The 12,323-nt window shown below is 39.5% G+C and overlaps 1 protein-coding gene across 2 annotated transcripts in view; it reads left to right on the top strand.

Moving 5' to 3' along the window:
• LOC100423287 (uncharacterized) overlaps positions 1-12,323 on the top strand; it is a 46,549-nt gene that overhangs the window by 19,236 nt on the left and 14,990 nt on the right. For both annotated transcript variants that reach the window (XM_077978616.1, XM_015123454.3), the window contains exons 2-3: positions 7,012-7,138; positions 7,644-7,739. In XM_077978616.1, coding sequence (XP_077834742.1) covers positions 7,012-7,138; positions 7,644-7,739 — 223 coding nt within the window. The remainder of the gene's footprint in view (positions 1-7,011; positions 7,139-7,643; positions 7,740-12,323) is intronic.

Raw genomic sequence — 12,323 nt, 5'->3', positions numbered from 1 at the left:
CGAGCGCGCACCCGGGGACCGGGGTCAGATTCAGCTGTTGCCCGGATCGCGAACGCGCTCCGGCAACTCAGATCGCAATTTAAATCAGAAGAGAGCCAGGGGACGTCTCCCACCGGTCTCCACTGGCTGTCCTATAGCGCGTCCGCCAGGACTGTGCCAGCTTCAGTTTCAGACCTCGCGAGTCACAGATTCAGATTCAGAACAGACACTCAGACACAGACAGACAAACAGAGACGAGCCAGCTCACCTATCAGTAGATCGATCTTAGCAGATCCGTTGACCAGGGGTCTGGTGGGCTTGGGGAATCCCGGACGAGCCCCCAGATGTTATGCCCAGACTGTTTGTTCCCCAAAGAAGACCACCAGAGTCCAGAGTCAAAGCCAAGCGGCAAGGATCTTTACTACAAGTTCGAACTTGGTCCCTCCTTTACACAGTATACAAGAGGGCCCTGAACAATGCGAGTGTTTGCTTTTTATAGCCCGAAAGTTGTAGGGGAACAAAGAAATTCTTTTGGCTCCTGCGCTTTCAGTAACCTTGAACGGCTGTCCCCTTATCGGAGACTTTCCAGGTGGTATTTATACTGGGCTCAGGGAGTTTTGAGCCCGGGGCTGAGGAATGTGCCCAGCTCCTTTCAGCTTCAAGTTGCAAAATTACCTTCTGTCATGAAGATGTAAAAAGTTTATTTTGTCATTAAATATAACCAAAAAGCAATACAGATGGCCTTCCCAATCTCCAGGTGAATTTAGGATGAACTATGTATGATATGGTGCTGGAAATTCCTCTACTTGTGAACTAATTACAGCGGCCATCCTTTTGTCTTTGCAGTCTCTTAAGCAGATTGACTGTGATGCTTGTCACATTCTGGTTTAATTGTGTAATAAAACAGTTTTTTTCTGTTCTTTCATTGTGGAGTTTCTCTGGGGCTGGAGAAAATTTCTTTTTAATTATAGTCTGAAACACTGTCTAGAATTAACAGACATAATATAAAAATATAAGGTGCCAACAAAGAGAAACCTTTTCCTCTCAGGCTCTTCCAATCAACTCCCAATTGTGCTGCAAAGTGCATGCTGTCCCCTAAATATGCAGGCAGAATTGTGTCTCTGCCTATTTGGTATCTAGAGTCCTCTACAGTTATTTCTAGCGAGCTACATCAGATTTCTATAAACTTCACAGGGCACCAATCAACCACTTTACCTCTTTCTTTTTTTTTTTTTTTTTTTTTTTTTTGAGACAGAGTCTCGCTCTGCCGTGCAGTGACTGGATCTCAGCTCACTGCAAGCTCCGCCTCCCAGGTTCACACCATTCTCCTGCCTCAGCCTCCCGAGTAGCTGGGACTACAGGAGCCCGCCACCTCGCCCGGCTAGTTTTTCGTATTTTTCAGTAGAGACGGGGTTTCACGGTGTTAGCCAGGATGGTCTCGATCTCCTGACCTCGCGATCCGCCCGTCTCGGCCTCCCAAAGTGCTGGGATTACAGGCTTGAGCCACCGCGCCCAGCCACTTTACCTCTTTCAATGACTCTTGTATCTTCAGATCTGAAACCGATTCGTAGACCAGGGGCCTCAGAAACCCAATGAAAGTAACACGTGTGCATTGAGTAGACATGTAGACTTGAGAGTCTCCACTTTCCACTTTATTCTGTTGGTAAAATGCCCACAAATGTGCAGGTAACACCTTCTGCTACTCCACCCATCCAGGACCTAAATCTGCAGCTCCAAATTCTGAATCTAGGTCTTGAAATTTGGGAACAAAGGAAAACTTTTATCTGAGGAATGCAAGTCCTTCGGACTCAGAGACATTAAAATGAGAACACAATTATGTCTTTCTCCCCTCTTTGAACTTTGTATTTATCTACTGAAACTGTTCACTATTGCCATCAGTAGCTATAGTAGTGCCTAACTGAACACTATAACCCATACTCTAAACCCTAATGATGTATATCCAATCAATAATCAATGCTCTTTCTATAAATAAATACCGACAAACAGCTTTGTATCAGCCCACTCTCTGTCCCTCTCTTTTTGCCTTTACAAATCTACTTGTAAGTGCTGCTAATCAAAGTGTAGATTCCAGGCAACTTGAAAGTGTCCTTCCAAGTTATAATCCTCAAGCTTTGCCCAAATAAATTCTCTACTTATATTCATGTTGCCTCAGCTTTTTCCTCTTAGGTAGACATATCATTTAGACTGTGCTAGAGCAGCCTCTGTGAGGGGATCTCTTCTTGTACTCTGCTTTCTGTAACACCCAAGGATGCTGAGCCGGGTTGATCCCACCTACAATTTGCAAGTAAGGTCTGGCCTCTGCCTGGGATTTACAAAAAAGGGATGGGCTTTAAATTGAGAATGTACAACAGGAGGCATTTTCTGCATGGTGAGATGTCAACATAGACATCTTGTAACCCCTCCGCCCTTTAAAAGTGTGGCTCTTTGAGCTTTTCAGATCTTGTCCAGTGATCTGCTGCTATTATGTGAGAGGCTCCTAGTGTAAATAGAATCTGATGGCAGAATCTATAAGTCTAAACAAGCATCTTAGGAGTAGGGATCAAGGCCACAATGTATCCAGAGCCATAACCACAACTATACCTACCTATAAATGTAAAACTGGAGTATTCTTGTCTTTCTTCTTATCTAAGAGTTTGCTAATCACGACAGGTAATTCAGGTTCTGGAGCTCGTCCAGGGCAGTTTCATTTTCTATTTAGAATCAGCCTGAGTCTCTCTTTCCTGGCTCATCATTGGGCCATCATCCCAGAGTCACTGGGAATCCTCTCGCAATCATGTAGGCATCTTTGAGACATTTGAGGATGTTCAGAGCAGAACTGTGTTAGGCTGACAAGAGTGGTTGGTTAATTCTGTTTCTGTCTCAGTGTAAGAGAAATGAGTCATCCTGTGTTTGTTCCTCCCCTCATACAAGAGATGTCTTTGGTTGCCACCCAGATGAGAGTTGCTCCAGTTTTCTAGTACTTGGGTGAAAAATGAGGAGGAGGTCTGGAACTCAAACAGACACACTAATTGCTTCCATTTCATATGGCCATTAGAAAAATAGATGAAGCAGTCATGGTCTCTACCATTTATGAACTTTTAGTCTAGACTAGCAACTGCATAAATGGTTGAATTAAGCATTATATAATTGATAGAATGAATAGATGTGTGCAGAAAGATTTTGGGCTTCTCTGGGGCCACGTTCTTTATATTGTTGTGACTTCTGATGTCATCACCTGAAGGGATATTTATAGATGGAGACTTTTTATTGTTATTTCTATTTGTTTTACCTTGCTAAGAATACATATTTGTCTTCTAATAAAATTACCCTAGAAATCTGTAAGAAATTTGTTTAAATTGCTTATAATTTATTATGTTATAAAATTGAGGGTGCAGTTATAAAAATTATACAAACTCTGGGATTTAAGTTTCTCTTAGGTAAGCTTAGGAAAAACAGAACTGGAAGTACCTTCAATGGCGTAGAGAGCAGAATTCGATATAGGGTCCCCTCCCTGCCCGAATTCTGTTCAGATCACCCTTTTGGGAGGCCTTATTTAGATCTGTCTCCACTCTGGAGCCTTGCCTCATAGAACTGATTAGAAGAGATCAGAGGTTTGGCTGGTGAATTCTCTTTTTTTTTTTCTAGAGCTGGTGCTCATGCTTTCTTGAAACCCAAAAGCAGATAAATGAAAAAAAGTATATTTTAGGGTCTTAATTTTTAAATTTTCCATTAAAACTGGTGCTTGCAGAGACATTCCATTTAGTAACTTGTTTTCTATTCCTGCAGATCCAGTAGTTGCTAGACAGGTTACAAAAAATTAAACATAAAACAATAAAAATGTCTCAAAACTACACTAAATTCTTTCCTTCTCCCTCTCATCAGTCTGTATTTAGCTTTTATTCTGTACAGTTTTTAAAGAAATTGATGACAAACAGAAGAAGAAATAAAAATGCCGGACCCTTTATCTAAATTTTGGGAATTATTAAATACTTAGTACCAGCTCCCTCGGTGTTATGAGGATTAAATCCAATAGTGTGTTATTCCCAGCACAGTGCTCCGTAATTATTGCATTAGTACACGTTCACATGTTTATAAAATGCAGACTTCTTCAGATTTTGCTGTTTGTTCTGTAAACTTTAAAGAGCCAGTGAAGAATATGATCCTTCAGAATGGAGATGAGTTGTCTTCATTTGTCCTAGAAGTATTTGTGTTGTGAGAAGTGCTGAGTGTAAGCGACTCTGTCCTGTGCCTGCTTTCTCTAACTAATGCTAATCATGAACCCAGGGGAAGCAACATTATCACCGACAGGGAACTTGTTTAAAACACCCATTTTAAACCGCATCAAAACTATCAGAATTACAATACATAGAATGGGGCCAAAATTACCAAGTGATTTTTAAGCTCATTAAAGTTTGAGAGGCAATGCTTAGCTAAATGGTTATCAGCCCAGATTTCTTTCTTTCTTTTGTTTTCTGAAATGAAGTCTAGCTCTGTCTCCAGGCTGGAGTGCAGTGGCAAGATCTCGGCTCACTGCAATCTTCACCTCCCAAGTCGAAGCAATTCTCCTGCCTCGGCCTCCTGAGTAGCTGGGATTACAGGCACATGCTGCCATGCCCAGCTGATTTTTGTATTTTTAGTACAGACAGCGTTTCACCATGTTAACCAGGATGGTCTCGATATGCTGACCTCGTGATCCGCCCACCTTGGCCTCCCAAAGTGCTGTGATTACAGGCGTGAGCCACTGTGTCTGGCCTCAGCCCAGATTTCTAACTAGGAATACATGAAAAATTGGCAGAAATCTCTTTACTTGTGCCCTTTCCATGGATTTTGTTTATTCTGGGTGGAAGCATCCATGTCGTTTTAATGAAGTCCCTCATGTGACTCTAAGGTGAGGCCAGAATCAGGTATGATGGATTCAAGATACATTCATGAGAGTTAAGTTTCATCTTTGCACTAGAGGGTGGTTACAGGGCCTTTTTCTGTTTGGGTTTGGTAGGCACAGGGCAGTGTGGCCCATATTTCCATTACTGTAGCAGAAATTGTTGGTGTCTGTGGCAAGGGAGGGCACCTGAGGACAGAAAAAGAGAAATTTATTTATTAATTTAGAGATGGAGTCTCATTGTGTCGCCAGGCTAGAGTGTGGTGGCGCGATCTCAGCACACTGCAAACCTCTGCCTTCTGGGTTCAATCGTTTCTCCTGCCTCAGCCTCCTGAGTAGCTGGGACTACAGTTGTATGCCACCACACCCAGCTAATTTTTGTATTTTTAGTAGAGGTGGAGTTTCACCATGTTGGCCAGGATGGTCTCGATCTCTTGACCTGGTGATCCACCCGCCTCGGCCTCCCGAAGTTCTGCGATTACAGGTGTGAGCCACCGTGCCCGGCTGGAAAGAGAAATTTTTATTTTTGCCCCCATGGAGCAGTTCATTGTTCCTGAATCCCTTCTGTTATAAAGGACCAAAATGGGTGGGCCTTTTCTGCAGGTTTTGGTCCCTCTGCCTGTGGGTGTGGTACTAGCAGGTTAACAGGTGGTGCTGAAACCTTTAAAGGCATATTTTCAAGATGCAGGTGTAATTTGTCCAAAGAATCTCATCTGAGCAGGAATCCAGAGGAGGAAGATAAAGAGGAAAAAAAGGCTTTTCTTTTAGTTAAACGTGTCTCAGATCAAGAGCGGTGTCCACTTTGCTTCCTGGACTGCCATGCGCTTAGTACTTGCAAATCTTTACTTCTCTACTTTTGTGTTTTTCCTCCCTAATGAGTTTGTTTTAACTACTTTTAAAAATTCATATAATATCCAGTGATCTCTGCAAAATATTTCTTTCCTATATACCAAAGCCTTTTCTACATTCTCTATGTCTTGGTTTCTTATATGCCATGCAGAATTCTCCCCATGAATTTATAATCTGCAATATTAAAATTGTTCTCTTTGTGGTTGTGGACTGTGGGAAGGTGTGGATACTCAAGATTTCTCTTGAGAAAAATTGGGGGTTCTTGGTAAAAATGGAGAAGATGTAATGTTGAGATTCCATCTGTGCTCTCCATTAGCTCTATGCAAAACAGGATTTAAAAAAATGCTTATTTAAACAGGATGGCATTTATCACCCAGAAAGTTATAAAAAAAATTAGAAGATACATGCTGTATAGGGTACTAAAGAAAGACTACTTAATATCAGTATTAAAAGTTACAGAACATGGAAGTTATCTGTATCTTGAACTTTGCATAAAACTGATGTTTCTGTATGGTGACAATGTTTCAGTAGTGATGCTGTGTCCTGTGTGTATCAGCATATTATAAAAATTTGTCCTTGTGCACTTTATATTAATGATTCACTTCGTTAAAGAGCTCTCTGACAGATTTTTTTTTTTTTACTATAGAGTTAATTATTTTTCTCTTTATTATTAAGTATCTTTATGCAGCTGACATGCATAAATAATCATATTTAATCTGGAAGCTTCCCTTCTTTCTTAGGTTTTCTTTGCATGTGTTTGTGTTTGGAAAATGAAAGCTCTCATCTTTGCTTACAGGCCAGAAAAACTGGGAAAAACACAGGCTCTTTTACTTGATGTTTGACAAAGTCTTTTTGGGGCAAAAACATTGGCATTAATGATGAGCAACTCAGACTTTATTGCAGATCTTCTGAAAAAGTATCTGCATTAAAAAGATATCAAGTGTACTGTATAACATTAAAATTTAAGAGGTACTTTCTAACTTAGCATGTCTTTTTGATCTGAAAAATACACACACCTCATTCTTTAGAATGTAAATATAGCACTCAAAAATGTACGTTTGTGTTTATGCCCTTGATTTTATACTTTGTTATCCAGAAAAACAGCATCTATACGCTGATGTTGTGGATCCTATGCCACTCTATTTTCTCAGAATATTTCTGTGTTGAAATTCATTTTATTGGACAATTTTAGTCAGTCCTATAAGTCAGAACCAGTTCTCTTTACTCTCACATTTCACCTTGAGTCAAATTAAAAATTCTGCCCGTGGCCACTTGGTAAATACGTGTGTTTGTATGTTTTTCAGCCATCATTGACATTTATGGATGTGGCCATAGAATTCTCTCTGGAGGAGTGGCAATGCCTGGACACTGCACAGCAAAATTTATATAGAAATGTGATGTTAGAGAACTACAGAAACCTGGTCTTCCTGGGTGAGAATAACTTCAATACACCATTTCTAATATATCCTAAAGATTTTATTTCTGTTCTTTGTAGATTGTTTTTTGGTAAAGTATGCTTTGCATAAATGAGTTTCAGATCCTCATTTTCAAGAAAATATTGCTGATTTATCCATGTAGAAGACAATTTCTTCAGGATGTTTTATTTTGACATTAACTTTCCACATTCCTGAGCTAATCTGCATTCTTAGCTCTGGATTAGTGTTAATTCCAGAAATTCAGTGGCCTAAAATATTGTTTCCCACACTTTAAAATCTAATTGCCACCATCAATTTCTGATTCAGTAGTTCTGGGTAGTGAAATTCAGTACCTACAAATTAAAAATGTTTTCTAAATAGTTAGAAGTTTCTGTTATAAATTAGTATTTTGGGATTAATTTACTAGAATATTCTATTACATCCTCTTTATTGTATACATTACTAAGTTGGTAATTACAGAATATGGGCAAGATTAATATTATTTACTTTTAATAAAACAGGTATTGTTGCCTCTAAGCCAGACCTAATTACCTGTCTGGAAAAAGAAAAAGAGCCCTGGAATATGAAGCAACATGAGATAGTGGATGAACCCCCAGGTAGGTGAGAGTGAACACAACAAACAACACAGATGAGAGGTCCCAAGGTCAAAGAGAAAGCCAGTCTTTAAAATGTAATTTGGGGAAGCTGTGTTTCAAAACAAATAATTTCTTTTTTTTTTTTTTTTTGAGACAGAGTCTCGCTCTGTAGCCCGGGCTGGAGTGCAGTGGCCGGATCTCAGCTCACTGCAAGCTCCGCCTCCCAGGTTTACGCCATTCTCCTGCCTCAGCCTCCCGAGTAGCTGGGACTACAGGCGCCTGCCACCTCGCCCGGCTAGTTTTTTGTATTTTTTAGTAGAGACGGGGTTTCACGGTGTTCGCCAGGATGGTCTCGATCTCCTGACCTCGTGATCCACCCGTCTCGGCCTCCCAAAGTGCTGGGATTACAGGCTTGAGCCACCGCGCCCGGCCAAAACAAATAATTTCTATAAAGCTGGGTTGTTTTTAAAATTTTCCTCTCATTTCGGGGCATCTTCCATCTTATGCTTTTGAATTCTCTATGGATTCTGCTTTCCCCTCATTGATCTTTTTTCAAGCTTACAGTGAGAGCCGAAGTCCTCTTCATGGCATATAAGAGACTGCACAATCTGACTAGTTTTCCATTGTTTGGAAGATACACAAATATCTGCATAATTTTGAGGAACTCTGTGTTAAACTACTTTTTAAGTTTTCTTTTTGCATTATATCTGAAAGGTGTGAGTAGTGGTTTCTGTTCTTTTTTTGTTGTTCTTAATTTTTCTGCACATTCCATCCTGTTTTTAAAACTATAGTCTTGAAATATAGTTTGACATTTTAAAGTATGATGTTTCTCTGCTTTGTTCTTTTTCCTCAAGATTGCTTTGGCTATTCAAAGTTTATTGTAGTTTTATGTACATTTTAGAATCGTGTTTTTCATTACTGTGAAAAAACTACCACTTAAGTTTTGATTGGGAGTTTATTGAATCTATAGATCACTTTGAATAATATGGCATTTTAACAATATTCTTTCAATCCATAGATATAAAATGTTTTTAAATTTATTTGTCCTTTCTAATTTCTTTCATTGATGTATCTTTAATTGTAAAGATTTTTTACATCCTTGGATAAATTTGTTTTCAGAAATTTACTATCTTAATGCTGTTGTAAATAAGATTGTTTTCTTTTTCTCTATTTTATCAGATAATTTGTTTTAATGTATGGAACCATAACTTGTATGTTAATTTTATATTTTGCTAATTTACTGAGTGCATTTATTAATTTAGACAGGTTTTAATGTACTGTTTATGGTTTTTGTTTTTGAGAATAAGTCTCGCTGTGTCACCCAGGCTGGAGTACAGTGGTGTGATCTTGGCTTAGTGCAACCTCCACTTCCCGGGTTCAAGCAATTCTCCTGCCTCAGCCTCCTGAGTAGCTGGGATTACAGGCATGTACCACCACGCCCAGCTAATTTTTGTATTTTTAGTAGAGACAGTGTTTCACCATGTTGGCCAGGCTGGTCTTAAACTCCTGACCTCAAATGATCCACCTGCCTCGGCATCCCAAAGTGCTGGGATTACAGGCATGAGCCATCGCACCCAGCCTTGTTTATGGTTTTTAAAATATGAGATCATATGATCTACAAACAGCAACTTTTTACTTTTTTTGTCTTCAATTTTAATGACTTCATCATTGAAATATTTATCATTTTTTTGACTTTCTTCTGCCATATACTTGCAGTGCAATGTTAAAATAGAAGCATTGACAATGGGCACAATATAATGTTACATTGGTGTCTGTAAATTTGAAGAAGCAACCACCTCTTTGAGTTTTTATAAACTGGTTTCAGGAGGTAAAGATCTTTCGTTGGGTCCCAGGGTGATGGGATGTCTTCTGGGTTTGTAGTAGAGAGGGGTTTAGCTTCGTCACAAGGCTGCTGGGTCTGCACTTGGGTCCACCTTTAGTTGGTTTGTTATAGAGGCTTGTGTAGTTGTAATTCCCATTTTATTTTTGGACAGACTGAATATCCTTCAGGATTTTGCACTGCAGGGCAGACAGTAGGACAGATTCTTGCAGTTGGGTCTGCATATGGTAGGCCTTACATTGGGATGCAGATGAATATGGCTTTCACTGAGTACCAGAGAGCATTTCCTCAGGTCATTGTGTGAATATCTATCTAAGCAGAACTGGCCATGAACTGTGGCTCAGAGAGCTGGAACTAAGTCATTGAACTGCTTCAGGGACCACAGCACAGTAAAGACCAATGTCTGCAGGCCTGTTGCATGGTTGTAAATGAGTGTCTTCTTCCAGACCTCTGGAAGAAGAGGACCTCTCCCAGATTGTGGCTGGTAAAAGTTTGGGATGATTAAAGAGTAAGTAGAATTCTCAGTGTGACCAAATTAGGTGAGCGATTTTCTGGTCCGTAGCCAAGAATGGAGGTCTTGTAGTTTGCCACCGGAATGAGGGTCTGCCTTCTGAAGAGAAACATTCCTCAATTTTGAGCTATAGCAGAGTTTCACAGCTCCCTCACTGGATGGTAAAGCTCTCTGAAAGGTATTCATTTTGGAGATGGGGTGTTGCTACATAACCCAGGCTTGTCTTGAAATCCTAGCCTGAAGCAATTCTCCAACCTTAATGTACCACGTAGCTGTCATTACAGGTTCGAGCCATGAGGCCTGGTTCTCTCATAAAAGCTTTTTTGTCAGGGATGGTTGAGAAATTTTCTTGCTGTTGGAGGGATAAGAAAATAGGGCAACTGTTATTTCTCCATCTTACTGATTTCACTCTCCTTATATGTTTTTACTTTGTATTTTCTATTCCAAATTTGTCTGTGATTTTGGATTCAGACATTTAGGACAATATGCTAGAATGTATATGTTATGTTTGAAGTAAATTAGATAATTAGTAGGCACTCCATGTTTACTAAAATAGTTACCTATAAATTTAAGTTTCCTGAAGGCAAAAAAAGAATTATAGGATTCGTACCCACTTTCTTTAACCTATATCTAAATAATAATTTATTTCCAAATATTTATTATATATATCAGAGGCTCTAACCCTATTTTGCGTGTGTGTGTGTGTGTGTGTGTGTGTATATAAAAATGTAAGACTATTTACTTTTAAAGTTGGATTACAACAGCTTCATTTTGTGTAAGAATAGCATATATTTAAAACACAAAAATCAACTCTAGTTTCTTTTAAATGCTTATTTATTAAAAAGTTTCTTGGCCAGGCGCAGTGGCTTACTCCTGTCATCCTACCACTTTGGGAGGCCAAGGTGGGTAGATCATGAGGTCAAGAGATTGAGACCATCCTGGCCAACATGGTGAAACCCTGTCTCTACTAAAAATACAAAAAGTAGCTGGACGTGGTGGTGCACACCTGTAGTCCTAGCTTCTTGGGAGGCTGACGCAGGAGAATCACTTGAACCCGGGAGGCAAAAGTTGCAGTGAGCTGAGATCACAACACTACACTCCAGCCTGGTGACAGAGCGAGACTCTGTCTCAAAAAAAAAAAAAAAAGTTTCTCATTAGAATCTTCTATTTATGATTATTCTGCATTCTCTGAAATTTTGCTGTTATATGGTTTATGCCAATGACTCAAAATGCCTTCCCTGAGTACACAGTTACAGCCAAACATTGTAGTTATCCAGACAAATTTTTTGAATTGTACATCAATGTTGCATTACAGATTTTATGAATAAGCATTTCTGTTATAGTGTGTGTTTTCAGTGTAGGTTTCTTTTTTTTTTTTTTTTTGAGACAGAGTCTCGCTCTGTCGCCCAGGCTGGAGTGCGGTGGCGTGATCTCGGCTCACTGCAAGCTCCGCCTCCCCGGTTTATGCCATCCTCCTGCCTCAGCCTCCCGAGTAGCTGGGACTACAGGCGCCCGCCACCTCGCCCGGCTAGTTTTTTCTATTTTTTAGTAGAGACGGGGTTTCACTGTGTTCGCCAGGATGGTCTCGATCTCCTGACCTCGTGATCTGCCCATCTCGGCCTCCCAAAGTGCTGGGATTACAGGCTTGAGCCACCGCGCCCGGCCCAGTGTAGGTTTCTTAACATTGGTTTATTGTTTTTTTTGTTTTACTTAGGTATTATAATTTTAGACAATGAGCAATTCTGTTTGTACATTTTAAGTCAGTGTGGGGTTTAATTAGATAAATTAGCCATACATCTATCACAATCAGATTATATATCTGTGTATGTTTATCTATAAATATAACCCCAATTTTGGTTATAACTTATATATATTCTTAGCTGATTTTCAATGGTTGTTTTATCTTGTCTCAGTGAGTAGTCATGGAAATAGTCTTATTCTCACCATGTGTTTAATGATGAACATTTGTTTCCTTTGTGTAAGAGAAGCAGTTTTGTGATTTGAAGGTAATTTTTGAAAAGATTTATAATTCTGTAGTTTTTCATTTTTCTTTTAAAAAATTTGTTGTAAAAACATGTAAAATTTACCATCTTAAATCTATTGAAGTGTATATTTCAGGCCTAGGCATAGTGGTGGCTCACATCTGTAATTCTCACATTTTGGGAGGCCAAGACAGGAGAATCTCTTGAGCCCAAAATGTTGAGACCAGCCTGGGAAAGATATAAAGATTTTCTCTCCACAAAAAAAATGTTAA

The sequence above is a fragment of the Macaca mulatta genome, chromosome 19 (assembly GCF_049350105.2).
Source record: "Macaca mulatta isolate MMU2019108-1 chromosome 19, T2T-MMU8v2.0, whole genome shotgun sequence".
Taxonomy (NCBI): domain Eukaryota; kingdom Metazoa; phylum Chordata; class Mammalia; order Primates; family Cercopithecidae; genus Macaca; species Macaca mulatta.
The sequence above is the reverse complement of the archived record's forward strand: the minus strand, read 5'-3'. Positions and strand labels throughout refer to the sequence as shown.